General features: G+C 56.1%; 1 protein-coding gene across 1 annotated transcript in view; it reads left to right on the forward strand.

The window, feature by feature from the left end:
* The first annotated feature begins 9,265 nt into the window (after positions 1 to 9,265).
* The window catches only part of LOC142364752 (acrosin-like), a 118,285-nt gene continuing 106,374 nt past the window's right edge, over positions 9,266 to 21,176 (forward strand). The window contains exon 1 of the mRNA XM_075444879.1: positions 9,266 to 9,299. Within this exon, the coding sequence (XP_075300994.1) occupies positions 9,266 to 9,299 (34 nt within the window). The remainder of the gene's footprint in view (positions 9,300 to 21,176) is intronic.

Here is a 21,176-nt window from a genome sequence, read left to right on the forward strand (position 1 = left end):
TTCGGCCGTCTGGCGAGGGCCCCTCCAGGGTCCCTGGTGTGGTGCTGGCCTCTTGTTGGCTGGAGAGTCCTCGGAGCTGCTGGTGCTCCTCTTTGGGGGTGGCCGTGGCCCCCCGGGGGCGTTCCCTGCCCCAGCTGGTAGTGGAGAGCCTGGGCACAGCCTCCCCAGGCTCCTCCTGGGACTCTTCTTGCTCCGTGGGGATGGCAGCGGGAGCAGCGGGGCAGCTGCCAGGTGCCCACCAAAAGCGGCGCATGAGGTGCCGAGGAGCTCGTCCGTGCCGGATCTTGCAGGGCTGCCGGGGGAGGCAGAGACCCTCCTCAGGAGGCAGCGGGGCCGGGGGCATCTTGGTCAACATGGCCATGATGGTGTCTTCCACCATAGCTGCCTCCAACCCCCTGTTGTCAAAGATCTGCTCCAGCTTCTGCTGGACCCAGGGCTGCAGGGTCTGCAGGAGCATTGGGTGGTTCTGGAAAAGGTTCATCCCGTTCGGGATACAATATAATACAGACAATAATAAACTGTATAGCGCAGTCCCATACCTACCATACCCACAATACCCACAATAGCTGCAAAACAATAAAAACTACACAATACGTACTGTACAGAGCAATGCATACTCTACATACAGTAATCTACATGCAACATATTATAAAACAAAATACCTTAGAAAACTAAACACTCGAGAATGACCAAGCGCCACCCCCACCCCGTCCCTTGGCAATGACAGAGCCAGCGTGGAGCGTGCTCCATCTGTGTTTCGCTGTGCTTTGTGCAGGACAGGATGGCAGTGCTTGGCTATGCTTGGTTGATTTGGCTTGCACATCCCTGCTTGCCTGCCGCGGCTGTAAGCAGATTGGCTCTTCAGCCCCCAACCAGGTGCCTACTGCCTGTAGTAGTTCCGTTCTGCGGTGTCAGTTTCTTTGGGAAGGACCTGGTGGCAAGCGGCTGCGCAGAGCGGGGTGGCAGTGAACTTCCCAAAGAGGCTATGGTGCCACACTTGGTTTTCCCGGCTAGCTGTTAGCAGGCAGCACTGGGAGGCAGGCGCTGCTGCCTGCCACGAGGTCTGCAGAGCCTCGTCCCGCAAGCAGAGCATTCAGCGGGGGTCTGCTGGGGGTGTCCGAGCCCAGCTTCTGCCTCCCCTCCTGCTCGGAACCCTCCATGTTGCCCGCCCCCCCCTAGAATCCACCGTGCCCAGCACCCGGAACCAGCCACTCTGTGACATCAGCCACGGGGCCAAGGGTTCCCTGGGCAGCGGGACTGCTGCAGGCACTACGTCGGCTGCTGCACTGCTGGCCACCAGCTCTCGCTTCTTGCAGCTGCCACGTGCCGCTGGCAGCCATGAATTTTCTCCCCGTCCTGGTCCTGCTGGCCGTGTGCTGGCCGGCGTACGGCATGTGGGACAACTGTGGGTAAGTGGCCCGAGGCTCTGGGAGGCAGCTGGGGCAGCCCTTGTGGGCTTCACTGGCGGGTGCTCGCTTTTCCCCCTGGCCACACCAAAGCTTCCCAAACGCCATGTGGGAGCCTCAGTTCCTTGCCAGCAGCCAGGCCGCTGGCACAACTCGCCTACGGGGCTCAAGCACAAACAGGGGTAGATGGACGCATGCCCCACAGGGTTCCGCGGCCCTGCTGTCCATGCAGCGCCTGGTGGGGGGGAAGGGGGCTGACCTGCAGCCTCAACAGCAGCAAGCCACCGAGCAGGACATTCATCAGTTTCTGCTTACAGAGGGACCTGCGGGCACCGGCCCATGGATTCTTACTACGGCATGTCACGCGTCGTGGGTGGCACCGATGCCCAGCTAGGGGCCTGGCCCTGGATCGTCAGCATCCAGAAGCCCATCATAGGAGGCATAGCGCATGTCTGCGGAGGGTCGCTCATCAGCCCACAGTGGGTGCTGACAGCAGCCCACTGCTTCATCACGCCCGGGTAAGGAGGACCAGGGAACAGCCCCACAGCACTAGCACGTGCCCGCTCCACAGCAGCACGTGCTAGCGCCATCCCGCTTCCTTGCAGCACGCCCAGTGCCTGGGCACTGCCAAGCCCAGCTGAGAGACTGCTCGCGAGAGGGCTGGGCTCACGCCACGGCTTCCTAGCAGCCTCCCGCCCGACACTCCTTGTGCCCAAGGCGTGCTAGGGCAGTCGCACCCTCCGTAGCGCTGCCTTCCTCTCTGCCCTGTGCAGCAGAAGGCAGGCAACTGCTGGGCTGCTTGCAGCACGTGGCTGCGCTCCCTCTGACCCCTCTCTCCACCTGCCTTGCAGGCACATCACCATGTGGCACGTGGTGATCGGGGCCAGCCTCTTGACTCAGCTGGGCCCTGAGACCCAAGTGCGCACTATTAAGCGGCTACTGGTTCACGAGCACTACAACAACATCACGCAGAGGAACGACATTGCCTTGCTGGAACTGGACCAGCCTGTCCTGTGCGGCTACTACGTGCAGCTTGCCTGTGTGCCCGACGCCTGGCTGAGAGTGTCGCAGCTGAGAAGCTGCTACGTCAGTGGCTGGGGTTCCACGACTGCAAGAGGTGAGTTCCCAAAAGGGAGTGGTGTCCTGAGCGCAGGTGGGGCACACTGGGGAGGCGGGGTGGGCTTCCTGACAGCAGAGGCAAAAGCCAGAGTCGGGCTGCGGGGTGCATGCCGATGGAGAGGTGGGCCTGGCCCATTACCCCAAGCAAGACAGAAGGGAGACAGCGGTGGCACAGTGCCTCTGGAGACGCAAAGCCCAGCCCTAGGGCAGGGCTTCAGCCAGACGCCGGGGGGGGTGTGGGGAGGAGAGGAGAACTGGCAGCGAGCTGCTGGCTGTTAACTTCTTTCTGTGCTGACAGCTGGGGGACCAAGTTATGTCCTGCAGGAGGCCAAGGTCCGCCTCATCGATATCAAGCTCTGCAACAGCAGCCGCTGGTACGGAGGGGCCATCCACAGCCACAACTTGTGTGCTGGCTATCCGCAGGGCGGCATCGACACCTGCCAGGTAGGAGCGTGCTACAAGTCCACCCCCAACAGCACAGGCAGCCCTGTGGCAACCGCCCAAACCTGCCCCAGCGCGTGCTTTGCCTGGCAAGTCAGCCTGCCACTGCTGGGTCCCCTCCACTCTTGGGGTTCACCTCCCCTTGCCCAGATGCAGGTCCTTGCCCAGGGCCGCCCTTGTCCCAGAGGCCTGGCTCTCTGCCCACAAAGCCCATCTAGTGCTCTTGGCAGCCCACAGCTCCAGAGCCCAGTCCTGCAACATCCCCCTTCCACACATCCAGGATCACTGTGCAAAGAGGACAGAGAGAGAGCCCTGCCTTACTGGCCCACCACCCCCTGCCAGACAAGCTTCTGTAGGCTCCAGCACCTGAGCAGAGCCTTTGTGTGCAGTCAGGACAGCTCTGGCAGCTGCTGCGGGAGAGAAGGAGCCAGCCAGAGTGCTGACCGGGGCCACCCAACACCACCTTAACCCTCTCTCCTCCGCTGCAGGGTGACAGCGGTGGTCCTCTGGTCTGCAAAGATAACACCTACGACTACTTCTGGCTTGTTGGAGTGACCAGCTGGGGGAGAGGCTGTGCCAGACCAAACCAGCCTGGAGTCTACACCTCCACGCAGCACTTCTACGACTGGATCCTGCTACAGATGGGACTGCGCTCAGCAAGAAGAGATAGTCCAACAGCACGGCCATGGAGTCATTTTCTCTCCACCTCAAGCCCCTCTCAGAGGCCAGGGCCAACACCAGCACCAACACAGTCGGGCAGCATTAGCTCCTGTCCATTTCCACGCCAGAAGCTGGTGGAATTCTTTACTCTTCTGAAGGAGCTCCTGCAGTTCCTCAGGGGAAAAAAGGCTTGAGGAGCAGGATCAACAGGAACCAGCGCAGGCTGCACTGGACCATGATCATTTCCTTCTGGGGCAATGCCTGCTGCTCCAAAGGCAGCTTCAGCATCAAAGGCCTGCTCTGTGCTGCCCGCTCTCCTCCCTGTGGAGTATGAAGCAGTAAGGGACTGGGGACGTGAGCAATCCAGCATTTCTCTAGAAGGCCATGAAGCCTTAGCCTAAGGCCGCAGAGCCTTAGCATAAGGCCGCAAGGGCATCCAGAGGACAAACTGCGGTTGGAATGAGGAAGTAAGAATGCAGAGACAAACAACTCCCAGATGCCAAAGAGGAACTTGCGGCCTACAAGAAGGCCACGAGCACTGCGCGTGAGCTAGTGACGCACACCAATCATAATCGAGTTACTGTGTGAGTTAAATTGATTATCACCAATGGGGGATCGCCGCGTATGTAGTGGGGAATATAAAAGTGAGCTATCTGAGGCTAATAAACGGCTTGTACGTGATCACATTGATCATCGTGTCGAGTCCAGTTCTTCCTCCGCAACACTTCCTAGTGCACACAAATGCTGAAGCTGACTTAGTTCTTGGAATAAAGTTGCCAGGTTTCACAGTTAACCGTGCCTGAGTCCAATTCACTCTCGTGCGCAAGGCAAGGATTTCCACGCCCGGCAAAATGAGGCTGCAGGCAGTCAAGGAGGGCACAAAGGGCAAGAGTCGCTCAGCAGGGCTGACACCATGCCTGGTCAGACAGGAGCGTGCTCAGAGCCACCATGGCATGAAGAAGACTGGCACATTGAGGCTAGAAAGAGGATGCAAAATAATGATGTGACGTGCAGACAACTCTGGGGATGATGATTAGGACGTGGTTGAAGCCTTTGCTAAACAGAAAGATGAAAGAAAGCTGGCAGGAGTTACAGTGCCATGAGGAAGAGCCAGATGTCACCAGAAGTTAAGGGGGAATGGTGTGAGAGGTGGCCAGACTTCAGCAATATCTGAAGGAAGAGCTGGGGTCATTCTGGGGACAACATCACGCAGAGGAACGACATTGCCTTGCTGGAATTGGACCAGCCTGTCCAGTGCGGCTACTACGTGCAGCTTGCCTGTGTGCCCGACGCCTGGTTGAGAGTGTCGCAGCTGAGAATCTGCTACATCAGTGGCTGGGGTTCCACGACTGCAAGAGGTGAGTTCCCAAAAGGGACTTGTTTGGCAGGCACAGAGTGACTTCTGCCAGCCCAAGCCCTTACCAAGAGAAACAAGTCCTTCAGCTTCACCTCAGGCAGGCCGGCGTTTCACTGCGCATTTGGCCAACAGAGAAAGTGATGGAGGAAGGTGGGGTCATCCCAGATCACAAAACAACTCTTCTCCAGAGCTGAAACTCAGCTTCTGGAATCTCCTGGCTCCTAGTCCTGGGTAATGTGCTTGATACGTCTGGGCTAAGCTCCTGAATCGTGAAGAAAAAGTTTTTCTTTGTGTAGGGGTGGCGCGACCACAGGTATTTCCAACATATTGTACAACCTCTCTTCTCCAGGAGAAACCTAGACTGAGAGAAGAAATGTGGAAATATCACCAGAGGAGGAGAGAGAAGGAGTGTGAGCTCGGGAAGGTGTGGATGCTGACAAGAAGCAGGTGCTCAAATGTTACTGCTTTGCACACACCCTGTGTGCTCACCTTCTCCCAGAATCCCACAGCTGTGTAGCAGGAGGCTTTGGTAGGGCAGTGTCAGCCTCACCTCAGCCGGGGCCTGGAGCAGAGCCTGCCCCTCCGACACCAGCATGGCTGCCTGGCAGCTGGGTGGGAAAATGGGAAATGGCAGCCCCCGGGGGAAGCAGGGTTGCCCGGGGAGTATCCCAATGCCATCCCTTCCCAGCAGCCCACGGCAGCACAGCGCATGCTGACCCCGGGTGTCCTTACAGCAGAGCCCCAGCTGCCCCGCTGGAGCACAGAGACCTGGAGGGGAGGAGGAGGGGAGACGCTTTAGGCAGCCTGCCCCCTCCCCAGACACCCCCGGGCATGGAAAGGCCCCGCGCCCTGCCAAGCCGGCGAGTCGCCACTCGTGCCGCGGTGCAGAGGTGGCCACCTCCTGCGTGCTCTGGGATGGCGCAGCCTTGCCCTGAGCCAGGGGAAGGTTCCCTGTGCCTCAGTCCAGAGTCCTCACCTGCAAAGCCTCCTTTTCCGGGCCAAAATCCTCATTTTTGGGGCCCCAACCTGTCTGTTCTTGCCCACAGCCGCGTATTTCCCTGTCCCACTTCGCTCTCCACAGCTTCCCCAGCAGGGGACGTGAGAGGGAGGTGCTGAGCTCTGCTGCTGGGGTCCAGGGACAGGACGCATGGGAACGGCTCAGAGCTGCGTCAGGGCGGGTTCAGCTGGGCTCAAGGATCCGTTTCTGCACCGAGAGTGCGGCCGGGCGCTGGGACAGGCTGCCTGAGAGGTGGTCGGTGCCCCCGGCCTGTCCGTGCCCAGGAGCCCTTTGGGCAGTACCCTCCATGCTGTGCTGTCAGGCCGGGCCAGCCCTGCAGGGCGGGCGATTGGACGGGGCGATGGCTGCCGCTCCCTCCCCAGCGGAAGCTCCCTGCTCTGCCGTGCCCACAGGGTCACCGCGAGCACCCAGCCCACCCTGTGGAGTTCATCACCACATCGCCTGGGAGCAGGGCAGGCACCGGCGGAGGGGAGAGTGGCCCCTCAGGCAGCCAATAGCGGAGAGCAGCACCTCAGGGGAGGGTGGGCCCCACACCATGGCAGAGCGACAGCCCAGGTAGCCAATCAGAGGTCACATTTCAAATGAAGGGCAGGCACCCAGCAGGGCAGCCTGAACGCAAAGGGGGCCAATCAGAGGCAGCGTCACCTCAGGGGAGGGTGGGCACTGCATCTGGGCAGAGTGACAGCACTGTCAGCCAATGGCAGGTCATCACTTCAGGTGAAGGGCGGGCACTGCAGCCCAGCAGCCTGACCACCTGGGTTCGAATCAGAGGCAGCAGCACCTCAGGGGCGGGTGGGCATTGCATCTGGGCAGAGTGACAGCCCTGGCAGCCAATGGCAGGTCATTCCCTCAGGTGAAGGGCAGGCACTGTAACCCAGCAGCCTGACCACCCGGGGGCCAATCAGAGGCAGCAGCACCTCAGGGGAGGAGACTGACAGCCCTCCCGACCTCTGCCGGCCAAGACTACATGGGAAGGAGGCGGGCCCTGCTTGCAGCCAGGCCCAGCTTCACCATGGCTCCTGTGGGGCCTGCCCCGAGGCCGCGCAGCCCCTGGACCAGGCCCAGGGCCCCTCCTCCCCCCTTCCACCGCTCCTCTCTGTCTCCTCTGCACCCCCCAGCTGTCCCCGTGTTCTGGAACCCCCCGTCTCCGTGATGCTGAGGCCGCCGGGGTGGCGGTGGGGTGGACAAGGCTGGGTGGGGGTGATGCTTGCCCTGGGGCCATCGGCTCCCCCACATCCCCTCCGCGCAGCCCCAGCGACCCCGCAGCAGCCTGCAGGGTCGTGAGGAGGGGCAGGACGTGGCTGCCGTCCAGTGTCTGCCCTGAGGTGGCGAGGACGGGGGGGATGTGGGGCTGGGGTCTGCCCCCCGAAGCAGGGGGGTCCCAGGGCTGATGCTCTCCCCCATCCCCACAGCTCCTGCACATCATCTCCTTCCTGACACTGCCCGCCCTGCTGAGACGGGGCCAGACCTGCCCTTGCCTCCACGAGGGCTGCGACAGCGAGGCCGCCTGCACCTCCTCTGCACCGCTCTCTGCCCCGCAACCGCCAGTGCCTGCCCCTGCAAGAGGGCCACCATCCTCAGCTGTGAGTCTGTCATTGCCAAGGGACGGGGTGGGGGTGGCGCTTGGTCTCCAGGACTCATCTTTAGCGTCCAAACTTTTATTGTAGGTTTTAATGCCTTCTTTTTAGGACCCAAAGCCTCCTTTTTAGGGTACAAACCCTCATTTCTAAGTTCCAAACCCACCTTTTAAGGTTCAAAGCTCATATTAAGGGCTCAAAGCAACATTTTGACGGTGCAGAGCCTCCTTTTCAGAGTCCAAAGCATTGTTTATAGGGTCCAAAGTCTCCATTTATGTACCCAACCCTCATCTTTAGCTTCAAAAGCCTGCTTTTCAGGAGCCAAAGCCTCCATGTAGAATCAAAACTGCTCCTTTAGACTTAGAAGTCTTGTTTGTTTAATGTCCCAAGCTTCATTCTGACGGTCTAAAATCCCATTTCAACAGCACAAAGCCCTGATTTTCAAACCCAAAGCATCACTTCAGGGCTTAAAATCATCAGAATTTCAGGGTTCAATGCCTCAATGTAATTTCCAAAGCCCCATTTTCAGGGCCCAGTGCTCCATTCTTACGCCCCAAGCCATCCTTTGGCGGGTCTAAACTCTACTTTGGAGGGTCCGAAGCCCTCTTTCACACCTGAAAGCCTCCACTGGAGTGCCCAGAGCCCTCTATTTGGAACGAAATCTCCATTTGTGGAGGCCATGGAGGAACCAAGTCGTTCCCCTCCTTTTCAGGGTCTAAAGCGTTCTTTGTATCATCTAGCCCATCCTTTTGAGTGCCCAGAGCCCCATTTTCAGGGCTGAAGCCCTCATTTATGGGATCCAAACCTGTCTTTTATCACTCACAACCTTCTTTTAGGGCCCACAGTTCCATTTTGAGGGTCCTAACTCTCATTTTGGAGGCAGAAAGCCTCTTTTTAGGCTCCAGAGCTATATTTCTAGCATCCAAAGCATCATTTTGACTTTCCAAAATCTTAGCTTTGGTGGCAGAGCAGAGAGCAGCCTGGTTCCACTAAGCGCAAGGCTGCTCTCCCGCCTCGGCTGCCCTCAGCCCACCGTTGCTCTGCACACCGCTGCCCACGCGATGACCCACAGAGGTCCCTTCCAACCCCTAACACACCGCCCTGGCAGTTTGCCTGTGGAGCGCTGGGGACAGCTGCCCAGGGGAACGGGGAGATGGCTCTGCCCCGTCCTGCTGCGAGAGCAGGGCTCAGCCCTGGTGCTGAGGGCACTGAGCGTCTGCCTTGCTGCTCTCCAGCTCCTCCGGCGTGCGTGGAGCCCTCCGTCACCAGGCATGGGAAGTGTGCGGCTCCAGCGTACGCACCCGTGGGTGTCCCAGGGCACACGTGGAGATCCCGCCTGGACCCGGGGAGTGACAGCTTTGCAGCCGCTCGTTCAGGCAAGGTGAGCACGCTTTGTTTTTGCCCTGCGTTAGTGGGGCACGAAGCACTCAGCCCAGCCCTTGAGCGGAGCTGTGCATGCTTTCAGCCAGCTGGCACTTGTGCCGCTGCTCAGGAGAGCCCCTGCAGGTGAAATTGCCGCCTTGGCTTGAAGAACAGGCCAGCACTTCCCTGCTCTTGGGCTGTTGTCCTCTGCCCTAGGTGATTCCTGCCCTGGCAAGTCCAAGAGACGCCTCTGTGAATGCCCGCCTGTGCAGTGCGTGTCCTTCTGGCCTGGGGCCGTCAAAGCAGATCTCCCTGCAGCTAAGTGATGGCTGGGAAATGCATACCCTTGCGGCCCCAGTGTCCTCCAGTGACAACCTGCTGGTCAGCTGAGTCCCCAGGGCTGGCTCAAAGCCTGCACAGCGGGACGAAACTGCTGCCTCACAAGACCTCTTTCTGTCCTACAAGAGGTCGATGGTGATAGCACCATCTGGAGGGCCCAAAGCCTTTTTTTAGGGTCCAAACCCTCCTTTGCAGGGTCAAACCCTCATTGATAAGTTGCAAGCTTCGCTTTTACAATTCACAGACTCCTTTTAAGGGACCAAAGCATTCTCTTGAAGGCCCAAAGTCTGATTTGGGTGTCAAAGGGCTCCTTTTTAGAGTCCAAAGCCTTATTTGTAGGGTCTAAAGTCTCCTTTCATGGCACCAAAGCCTCATTATCTGGATCCATAGCCTAATTTAGAGGATCCAGTCGGCAAGCTGGAGGGTCCAAAGCCTCATTTTAGCATCCAAACTGCTCATTTTGGGTACAAAGCCTCACTTGTTTAATGACCGAAGCCTCATTTGGAGGCTCCAAAGACCTGTTTTTAGCATACAGAGCCCTAGCTTTTGGCACCAAAACATCATGTGAGGGCAAAAGTCCTGATTTGAGGGTTCAGCATCTCATTTTCATTTCCAAAGCCTTATTTTCACATCCCAACGCCCCATGCTTCAGGCCCAAACTCTTTTTTGGAGAGTCCAAAGTCTCATTTCTAGGGCCAAACCCCTCTTACAGCTCTAGGCCTGCACTGGAGTGTTTCGTTTTATGGGGCAACAGAGGAACCAAGAGGTTCCCCTCCTTTGCAGGGCCCAAAGCGTCATTTGTAGACACTCTCCACCCATTTTAGGTCCCACAGCCTTATTCGCAGGGCGAAAATCCTCATTTTTTTGGGTCCAAAGCTGTCTTTTATTAGCCATAGTCTTTCTTAGGGCACACCGTTCCCTTGTTAGGGTTTAAACCCTCACTTTCAGAGCAGAAAGCATCTTTTTAGGATCCAAAGCTCTATTGGTAGTGACCTCCCCAGGGCCAGGACTCTGCGCTTCCCCTGGCTGCACTTGTTGGGGCTCTGCTGGGGCAGGGTGCGACCCTGGGCTGGTGCAGAGAGCAGCACCACGTCGTGACTCTGTGCAGGAGCAGGGTTTTGGGTGCCACCGTCGCGAGGCTGCGCCCAGCAGTGCAGGCTGGTCGGGGAGCAGCGCCCCGAGACGTGGGGGCAGAGGGTGAGGGAAGAGGGGGACAGGCGTGGGGTGCTGAGCGATGGGGCACGGGCTGGCCCTGGAGACCCCCGGGCTGGAGACATCTGCCCCGGGACCAGTGCAGAGCTGCAGGCCTGGAGCTGGGCAGCACTTGCCTTGGGGGAGAACAACAAAATAGTGCCTGGCACACGCAGAAGGACCCCTCAGCGTTCACATCCCACCCCTCCCTGTAAAAGAAAAGCTAAAAAGGGTGAGGACAGCAAAGCCATCTGCACTGTTGGTAACACTGAGACTTTTTCTGTCATTTGCATGCGTTTCTTGTATTTGGCTAATGGGATCTGGGAGCCCTTGAGGGCCAGCGTGTGGCGCAGCTGGTGGCCCAGTCCTGGTTCGGCCGTCTGGCGAGGGCCCCTCCAGGGTCCCTGGTGTGGTGCTGGCCTCTTGTTGGCTGGAAAGTCCTCGGAGCTGCTGGTGCTCCTCTTTGGGGGTGGCCGTGGCCCCCCGGGGGCGTTCCCTGCCCCAGCTGGTAGTGGAGGGCCTGGGCACAGCCTCCCCAGGCTCCTCCTGGGACTCTTCTTGCTCCGTGGGGATGGCAGCGGGAGCAGGGGGGCAGCTGCCAGGTGCCCACCAACAGCGGCGCAGGAGGTGCCGAGGAGCGCGTCCGTGCCGGATCTTGCAGGGCTGCTGGGGGAGGCAGAGACCCTCCTCAGGAGGCAGCGGGGCCGGGGGCATCTTGGTCAACATGGCCATGATGGTGTCTTCCACCATGGCTGCCTCCAACACCCTGTTGTCAAAGATCTGCTCCAGCTTCTGCTGGACCCAGGGCTGCAGGATCTGCAGGAGCATTGGGTGGTTCTGGAAAAGGTCCATCCCGTTCGGGATACAATATAATACAGACAATAATAAACTGTATAGCGCAGTCCCATACCTACCATACCCACAATACCCACAATAGCTGCAAAACAATAAAAACTACACAATACGTACTGTACAGAGCAATGCATACTCTACATACAGTAATCTACATGCAACATATTATAAAACAAAATACCTTAGAAAACTAAACACTCGAGAATGACCAAGCGCCACCCCCACCCCGTCCCTTGGCAATGACAGAGCCAGCGTGGAGCGTGCTCCATCTGTGTTTCGCTGTGCTTTGTGCAGGACAGGATGGCAGTGCTTGGCTATGCTTGGTTGATTTGGCTTGCACATCCCTGCTTGCCTGCCGCGGCTGTAAGCAGATTGGCTCTTCAGCCCCCAACCAGGTGCCTACTGCCTGTAGTAGTTCCGTTCTGCGGTGTCAGTTTCTTTGGGAAGGACCTGGTGGCAAGCGGCTGCGCAGAGCGGGGTGGCAGTGAACTTCCCAAAGAGGCTATGGTGCCACACTTGGTTTTCCCGGCTAGCTGTTAGCAGGCAGCACTGGGAGGCAGGCGCTGCTGCCTGCCACGAGGTCTGCAGAGCCTCGTCCCGCAAGCAGAGCATTCAGCGGGGGTCTGCTGGGGGTGTCCGAGCCCAGCTTCTGCCTCCCCTCCTGCTCGGAACCCTCCATGTTGCCCGCCCCCCCCTAGAATCCACCGTGCCCAGCACCCGGAAACAGCCACTCTGTGACATCAGCCACGGGGCCAAGGGTTCCCTGGGCAGCGGGACTGCTGCAGGCACTACGTCGGCTGCTGCACTGCTGGCCACCAGCTCTCGCTTCTTGCAGCTGCCACGTGCCGCTGGCAGCCATGAATTTTCTCCCCGTCCTGGTCCTGCTGGCCGTGTGCTGGCCGGCGTACGGCATGTGGGACAACTGTGGGTAAGTGGCCCGAGGCTCTGGGAGGCAGCTGGGGCAGCCCTTGTGGGCTTCACTGGCGGGTGCTCGCTTTTCCCCCTGGCCACACCAAAGCTTCCCAAACGCCATGTGGGAGCCTCAGTTCCTTGCCAGCAGCCAGGCCGCTGGCACAACTCGCCTACGGGGCTCAAGCACAAACAGGGGTAGATGGACGCATGCCCCACAGGGTTCCGCGGCCCTGCTGTCCATGCAGCGCCTGGTGGGGGGGAAGGGGGCTGACCTGCAGCCTCAACAGCAGCAAGCCACCGAGCAGGACATTCATCAGTTTCTGCTTACAGAGGGACCTGCGGGCACCGGCCCATGGATTCTTACTACGGCATGTCACGCGTCGTGGGTGGCACCGATGCCCAGCTAGGGGCCTGGCCCTGGATCGTCAGCATCCAGAAGCCCATCATAGGAGGCATAGCGCATGTCTGCGGAGGGTCGCTCATCAGCCCACAGTGGGTGCTGACAGCAGCCCACTGCTTCATCACGCCCGGGTAAGGAGGACCAGGGAACAGCCCCACAGCACTAGCACGTGCCCGCTCCACAGCAGCACGTGCTAGCGCCATCCCGCTTCCCTGCAGCACGCCCAGTGCCTGGGCACTGCCAAGCCCAGCTGAGAGACTGCTCGCGAGAGGGCTGGGCTCACGCCACGGCTTCCTAGCAGCCTCCCGCCCGACACTCCTTGTGCCCAAGGCGTGCTAGGGCAGTCGCACCCTCCGTAGCGCTGCCTTCCTCTCTGCCCTGTGCAGCAGAAGGCAGGCAACTGCTGGGCTGCTTGCAGCACGTGGCTGCGCTCCCTCTGACCCCTCTCTCCACCTGCCTTGCAGGCACATCACCATGTGGCACGTGGTGATCGGGGCCAGCCACTTGACTCAGCTGGGCCCTGAGACCCAAGTGCGCACTATTAAGCGGCTACTGGTTCACGAGCACTACAACAACATCACGCAGAGGAACGACATTGCCTTGCTGGAACTGGACCAGCCTGTCCTGTGCGGCTACTACGTGCAGCTTGCCTGTGTGCCCGACGCCTGGCTGAGAGTGTCGCAGCTGAGAAGCTGCTACGTCAGTGGCTGGGGTTCCGTGACTGCAAGAGGTGAGTTCCCAAAAGGGAGTGGTGTCCTGAGCGCAGGCTGGGCACACTGGGGAGGCGGGGTGGGCTTCCTGACAGCAGAGGCGAAAGCCAGAGTCGGGCTGCGGGGTGCATGCCGATGGAGAGGTGGGCCTGGCCCATTACCCCAAGCAAGACAGAAGGGAGACAGCAGCGGCACAGTGCCTCTGGAGACGCAAAGCCCAGCCCTAGGGCAGGGCTTCAGCCAGACGCCGGGGAGGCGGGGGGGGGGAGGAGAGGAGAACTGGCAGCGAGCTGCTGGCTGTTAACTCCTTTCTGTGCTGACAGCTGGGGGACCAAGTTATGTCCTGCAGGAGGCCAAGGTCCGCCTCATCGATATCAAGCTCTGCAACAGCAGCCGCTGGTACGGAGGGGCCATCCACAGCCACAACTTGTGTGCTGGCTATCCGCAGGGCGGCATCGACACCTGCCAGGTAGGAGCGTGCTACAAGTCCACCCCCAACAGCACAGGCAGCCCTGTGGCAACCGCCCAAACCTGCCCCAGCGCGTGCTTTGCCTGGCAAGTCAGCCTGCCACTGCTGGGTCCCCTCCACTCTTGGGGTTCACCTCCCCTTGCCCAGATGCAGGTCCTTGCCCAGGGCCGCCCTTGTCCCAGAGGCCTGGCTCTCTGCCCACAAAGCCCATCTAGTGCTCTGGGCAGCCCACAGCTCCAGAGCCCAGTCCTGCAACATCCCCCTTCCACACATCCAGGATCACTGTGCAAAGAGGACAGAGAGAGAGAGCCCTGCCTGACTGGCCCACCACCCCCTGCCAGACAAGCTTCTGTAGGCTCCAGCACCTGAGCAGAGCCTTTGTGTGCAGTCAGGACAGCTCTGGCAGCTGCTGCGGGAGAGAAGGAGCCAGCCAGAGTGCTGACCGGGGCCACCCCACACCACCTTAACCCTCTCTCCTCCGCTGCAGGGTGACAGCGGTGGTCCTCTGGTCTGCAAAGATAACACCAACGACTACTTCTGGCTTGTTGGAGTGACCAGCTGGGGGAGAGGCTGTGCCAGACCAAACCAGCCTGGAGTCTACACCTCCACGCAGCACTTCTACGACTGGATCCTGCTACAGATGGACTGCGCTCAGCAAGAACAACAGCACAGCCATGGAGTCATTTTCTCTCCACCTCAAGCCCCTCTCAGAGGCCAAGGCCAACACCAACACAGTCGGGCAGCATTAGCTCCTGTCCATTTCCACGCCAGAAGCTGGTGGAATTCTTTACTCTTCTGAAGGAGCTCCTGCAGTTCCTCAGGGGAAAAAAGGCTTGAGGAGCAGGATCAACAGGAACCAGCGCAGGCTGCACTGGACCATGATCATTTCCTTCTGGGGCAATGCCTGCTGCTCCAAAGGCAGCCTCGGCATCAAAGGCCTGCTCTGTGCTGCCCGCTCTCCTCCCTGTGGAGGATGAAGCATTAAAGGACTGGGGACATGTGAGCAATCCAGCATTTCTCTAGAAGGCCATGAAGCCTTAGCCTAAGGCCGCAGAGCCTTAGCATAAGGCCGCAAGGGCATCTAGAGGACAAACTGCGGTTGGAATGAGGAAGTAAGAATGCAGAGACAAACAACTCCCAGATGCCGAAGAGGAACTTGCCGCCTGCAAGAAGGCCACGAGCACTGCGCGTGAGCTAGTGACGCACACCAATCATAATCGAGTTACTATGTGAGTTAAATTGATTATCACCAATGGGGAATCGCCGCGTATGTAGTGGGGAATACAAAAGTGAGCTATCTGAGGCTAATAAACGGCTTGTACGTGATCACATTGATCATCGTGTCGAGTCCGGTTCTTCCTCCGCAACACTTCCCAGTGCACACAAATGCTGAAGCTGACTTAGTTCTTGGAATAAAGTTGCCAGGTTTCACAGTTAACCGTGCCTGAGTCCAATTCACTCTCGTGCGCAAGGCAAGCATTTCCACGCCCGGCAAAATGAGGCTGCAGGCAGTCAAGGAGGGCACAAAGGGCAAGAGTCGCTCAGCAGGGCTGACACCATGCCTGGTCAGACAGGAGAGTGCTCAGAGCCACCATGGCATGAAGAAGACTGGCACATTGAGGCTAGCAAGAGGATGCAAAATAATGATGTGACATGCAGACAACTCTGGGGATGATGATTAGGACCTGGTTGAAGCCTTTGCTAAATGGAAAGATGAAAGAAAGCTGGCAGGAGTTACAGTGCCATGAGGAAGAGCCAGATGTCACCAGAAGTTAAGGGGGAATGGTGTGAGAGGTGGCCAGACTTCAGCGATATCTGAAGGAAGAGCCGGGGTCATTCTGGGGAGAGGACTCTGGCAGGGACAGCTGTAGCCAGGAAACCACTGCAGTAATGCCACGCAAGGCCAAGATGACCTAGCTAACAGCCCCTGAAAGACCCAATCTGTTCCCAGATGTGACAGACCTGGGAGCAAGGGGGACTAGTAGGCGGGGCTAGGTCCCTTGATTGGGAGGAGACAAGGGCAGAGAAAGTGAGGAGCCAAGGAAGTCGAGGGGGATGAATAAGTGTGGAAAATGGAGAGAAGGGGGGCTCAAGAAGCTCGTCCTTGAGCATAAGCAAAGTGCCGGTTGCTTAGCTTGTTTGGCTGAACCCTGTCCCTACTCCCCACAGCCTGTCCGACCTTCTTCTTGAGAGCCATTCCACATCCTTTTCTGTGTGGCCCCGCTCTGTACCTGCTAGAGGGGTGGGTCTAGCGGCCTGGCTGCTGGCGATGGCAGAAGGGAACACAGGTCATAGGGACCCCGCAGTTGGAAAGACCGAGTGTCTCGCGCCAGCTCCTGGTGGGAGCGCTGTGTGCGTGCGCAGTGCACTAGCGAACCTGAAGCTGGCCTAGCTCTCGAGCAAGAGGACAGAGACCTTTTCAGTCCCGTGGGTGGCATGTGGCTGCAGCCTACCTGACTGATCAGCCCCAGCATTCACAGACCTTACAAGAGGACCAGGCCTGCCAACCACCGGCCACATCTCCACCTGCTGGAGTCAGGAAGGACTTGAAGGTGCTTAACCACGCATACCCCGAACTGCTTCCCACCTAGGCACGTCCCCTCTGCACTACCTGTTTGGGGGCTGTGGTGATTAGGGACAGGGCTCAGCCAAACAAGCAAAGCTGTCTCTGCCAGAGTGCTCTCCCCAGAATGACCCCAGCTCTTCCTTCACATATTGCTGAAGTGTGCCCACCTCTCACACCATTCCCTCTTAACCACCTGCAAAAATCTGCTGCTGGCATCACAGAGTATCCACAGAAGACAAGTGACGTTCTCCAAGGCCACCTTCCGCCTGCTCTAAGCAGATATCGGGCACCACCTTCAGGTCAATTTTTGAAAACCAAAGCAGCGTGGAGTGCGGTTTGTTTGGGGACGTCTTCTAGTGCCTATGAAGCCATGCTGCTTCCAATTGCACGTCTGTGGCCACGCATAGCAGGCAGTGCGACTGCCCGCACCAGTGTTGGCCCAGAAGAGCAATGTAGCTGGTAGACCCTCAGTCTTAACCTGCCATCTGGTTCACCTCCGTTTCTGTCTTGTCTCCTGTCTCTCAGTGCTCTTCCCTCTGCCAGGCACTCTTCCCAGTCACTCCATCACCTGCCAGTGCTTTTCGCTGTTCTCGTGTTTCGATGGCAGGTGGTACCTTGAAAGCAGTGTCCCAGCCATGGGACCTGCACCTATTTCTCTCCTTTCGCCTCTTTGTGCTCTGGCTGCGAGACACTTTCTTTGACCTCAGAGGCCCTTTGTGCCTGGCTCTCTCCTGCTGCTAAAGCCTGTTCCTGCAAGAGAAGAGGCAATTAGTTGGTGTCTTCTCCCTGCTATCTCACCTGCATCTCCCTGGCCTGGGCAGCTGGTGGGAACTGTCACCATCAGCCCCAGCTGTCTTAGAAGTCCTCTCCTGGCTCTGGGTGTGCTTGGCATCGAACGTGGTTCCTGAAGGAGAAGAGCAAAACTCCAAGTAACTCCTGGGCACCAACCTGCTGGGAGAGCTCATTTGAAGGCAGGTTGGCAGCAAGCCCCAAGGCTGCTCCAGGGGTGCTCCCTGTCCCGAGCTCAGCCACAGGTCCCACACCCGGCTCTCTTGTTACCAAGAGGGATTTGCTTGCATTTTCCTTTTCTTGTAATTCGTGCGTGGGTGCTGGGAAAAGAGGCAGCAGAAGGACGCACTGGCTAAAACCCGTTCTTACTGCCAGTCATAAAGGTGCCTCTCGCCTGGGAGCACGAGAAGGACCCCGTGTTACCACTCTCCATTCCTTACAGGCAGTCTGAAGACTATTCACATATTCATTTTCATACACCACCAAAGTTTTAGCCTCATGTCCCAGCAGTTTTTTTAGAAAAACGTACAATTTAAAAACGTTTTAGAATATGAAGACACCATCTGAAGTCTCCAGCGATGTCTGAAATGTTTTGAGTTGGCTTTGTCCTGTTTCCTTAGATGCTGAAATATAAGTTATAACAGCACCACACTCGATCACTTCTCTTTTTTTCACATGTCACACAGTGGAATAGAGATGAGAGATCTCCCAGGGAAGTGACAAAAAAGCGGGCCCTGAGCTGGAAGCCACGTGTAGCTGTGTCAGCATGGCACTGTGCTCAGAGCTAAAATCAGTACAATACATAGGCAACCAAGCAGCTCTTTCTGCAAGGTACAATTCCATGTCATACTGACAGAAGTAGATCGTGAGAGTGCCTTGCAATTCTTAAAATGCACAATATTGCATGGCATAGACATGTCTGTTGTCTTTGCCTGCAGCAGAAGGCTGGAGTGGAAGGAAGACACAGAGGGGACTCCTCACAGAGTCAACATGGAATGAGTAAGAAGAGGGGAAAAAGTCCCAGAAGCAAAGGTCAAACACATCACCAAGGCATTAAGCTTATTAGCTTGCGGTGCGGTACAGACTGCTTGTTTTCTTTAATAACACTTGATTTTGATTGTGATAAACCACAATACAAACCAAAACACCATACAGCAGTCAATGCAATAAAAAATACAGTACGTACAATAAACGCAACGCCAGGCCCTGCAATACATACCATGCAACTCAACACATACGATACGTACAATACAACACATGCATTACAATAATGCCGTAGCATGACATACAACACAATATAGGATACAACACCAGCACCACAACACAACACGCACAGCACATACAATAGAAAATACAACACACGCATCACATACAACACATGCTACAGCATACACTGTGTACTGCATACAGTCAAATGCATACAGTACTAAAGACAGTACAAACCAAAATACAATGCCTACAACACAAACACAGGATATAGACAAGGCAATCTACGCCGCACCATACAACACCGTATCATCCAATACCATACAACACACAGTAGGCACCACACGATAAACAATACAATACCGACACAGCATGCAGTACATACAATGCCTGCATACAGTACAGTGCATACCCTAACCTTCATCAAATAGAATACAATAGATACAGTGCAGAACATAAAATACAATACACCATATACCATACGTGACAGACAATGCAATGCATACTAGACAATACAAATCCCAGTAGTCGAGAAAATACAGTACAAGAAACACCATTCCATATATTCTGTACAAAATAATACATAAAATACCTACAATAAAATCAATGCCTTACTGTACAATACATTAAAGAGAACACGTAAAATACATTATGACACATAAAATACATAAAATGCAATACAAAATGCAGTGTAACATTATACCATACAATACCATACCATACAATAGATAACATACAGTACAATATAATACAAACTACAATACAAAGAATACAATAAAAACCAGCAGACCATACCATAGAATACAATAAACCCCATACTGTATATACCATACAGCACATGCAATACTTACGAAAAATAAATACCATGCCATGCAATAGAATACATACAGAAAATGCCATACCATAAAATAAAGCGCAAAATTCACTCAGCCTTCTCTCCCTAGACTCAGGTTTGTGCCTGTGGATGGAGGCTGCCCATGCTTCACAGACTCCCATGCCCCATGGGCCAAGTGCCCACCCCTCCTCTGCCACTCCTTGGTACACTTCATGCTTCACACTTCTGATCTTCAGAGCACTGCACCAATATTAACTAATCTTCTCTCAAATTTCTTTTACCTTCTTCCACATACGCTTCCTGTGTTGTTGCCTCATGAAGATGTCTTTGGCCTGCTCTTGTCCCTGAATTGTTATTTTTTTACTTTGAATTTGATATGTTATATAATCTGTGGGGTTGATCCTGGGGTTTGATTTACCTTGAAGATCTCAAAATGCAATCCAGCCTTACAATCGATCTATAACAAATGAAGGACTATCTTGACATTGCAATAATAGATAAAACAGACTGTCTGAAAGAGGCTTGTGTGCAGCTTGGGTATTTGAGAGGACTAGACTGAAGAAATTCAGAACTGTCATAACATGACTGCACTAACTTTTCCGGTAATTGTCTGAACCAGTATCAACTAAATTTTGAAAAAAAAAAGCATGTTGGAGGTTGATCATAGAATCACAGAATCACAGATGGTAGAGGTTGGAAGGGACCTCTGTGGGTCATCTAGTCCAACCCCCCTGCCCAAGCAGGGTCACCTACTATAGGCTGTAGAGGACCTTGTTCAGGCGGGTCTTGAATATCTCCGAGAAGGAGACTCCACAACCTCCCTGGGCAGCCTGTTCCAGTGCTCTGTCACCCTCAGAGGGAAGAAGTTCTTCCTCATGTTCAGACGGAACTTCCTGTGCTTCAGTTTGTGCCCGTTGCCCCTTGTCCTGTCACTGGGCACTACTGAAAAGAGCTTGGCCCCATCCTACTGACACCCACCCTGCAGATATTTGTAAGTATATATTAGGTGCCCTCGCAGCCTTCTCTCTTCAAGCTGAACAAGCCCAGCTCCCTTAGCCTCTCCTTATAGGAGAGATGTTCCAGTCCCTTCACCATCCTCGTAGCCCTTCGCTGGACTCTCTCCAGTAGCTCTTCATCTTACTTGAACTGGGGAGCCCAGAACTGAACACAGTTCCAGATGGGGCCTCACCAGGGCAGTGTGAAGGGGAAGAAAATCCTCCCTCGACCTGCTGGCCACACTCCTCCTAATGCATCCCAGGATCCCATTAGCTTTCTTGGCAGCCATGGCATACTGCTTGCTCATGGTTAACCTGTCGTTCACCAGGACAACCAGATCCCTCTCCGCACAGCTGCTCTCCAGCAGATCCACTCCAAGCCTGTACTGATGCATGGGGTTGTTCCTCCCCAGGAGCAGGACTCTGCATTTGCCTTTGTTGAACCGCATCAGGTTCCTCTCTGCCCAACTTTCCAGTCTATCTAGGTCACGCTGAATGGCAGCACAGCCTTCTGGTGTATATACCACACCTCCCAGTTTGGTGTCATCAGCAAATATGCTGAGGGTACATTCTAACTCTTCATCCAGGTCGTTGATGAAGAAGTGAAACAAGACTGGGCCTAGTACTGACCCCTGAGGGACACCACTAGTTACCGGTCTCCAACTAGACTCAGCGCCGCTGACTACAACCCTCTGAGTTCTGCCATTCAGACAGTTCTCAATCCACTTCACCAACCACTCATCTAGCCCACACTTCCTGAGCTTCCCTAGAAGGATATTATGGGAGACTGTGTCGAAAGCCTTGCTGAAGTCAAGGTAGAAAACATCCACGGCTCTAACTTCATCTAGCCAGCCAGTCATGCCATCGTAGAAAGCTATCAGATTAGTCAGGCATGATTTCCCCTTGGTGAAGTCATGCTGACTACTCCTGATAACCTTCTTTTCCTCCACTTGCTTGATGATGGCCTCCAGG

The sequence above is a fragment of the Opisthocomus hoazin genome, chromosome 29, assembly GCF_030867145.1.
Source record: "Opisthocomus hoazin isolate bOpiHoa1 chromosome 29, bOpiHoa1.hap1, whole genome shotgun sequence".
Classification (NCBI taxonomy): Eukaryota; Metazoa; Chordata; class Aves; order Opisthocomiformes; family Opisthocomidae; genus Opisthocomus; species Opisthocomus hoazin.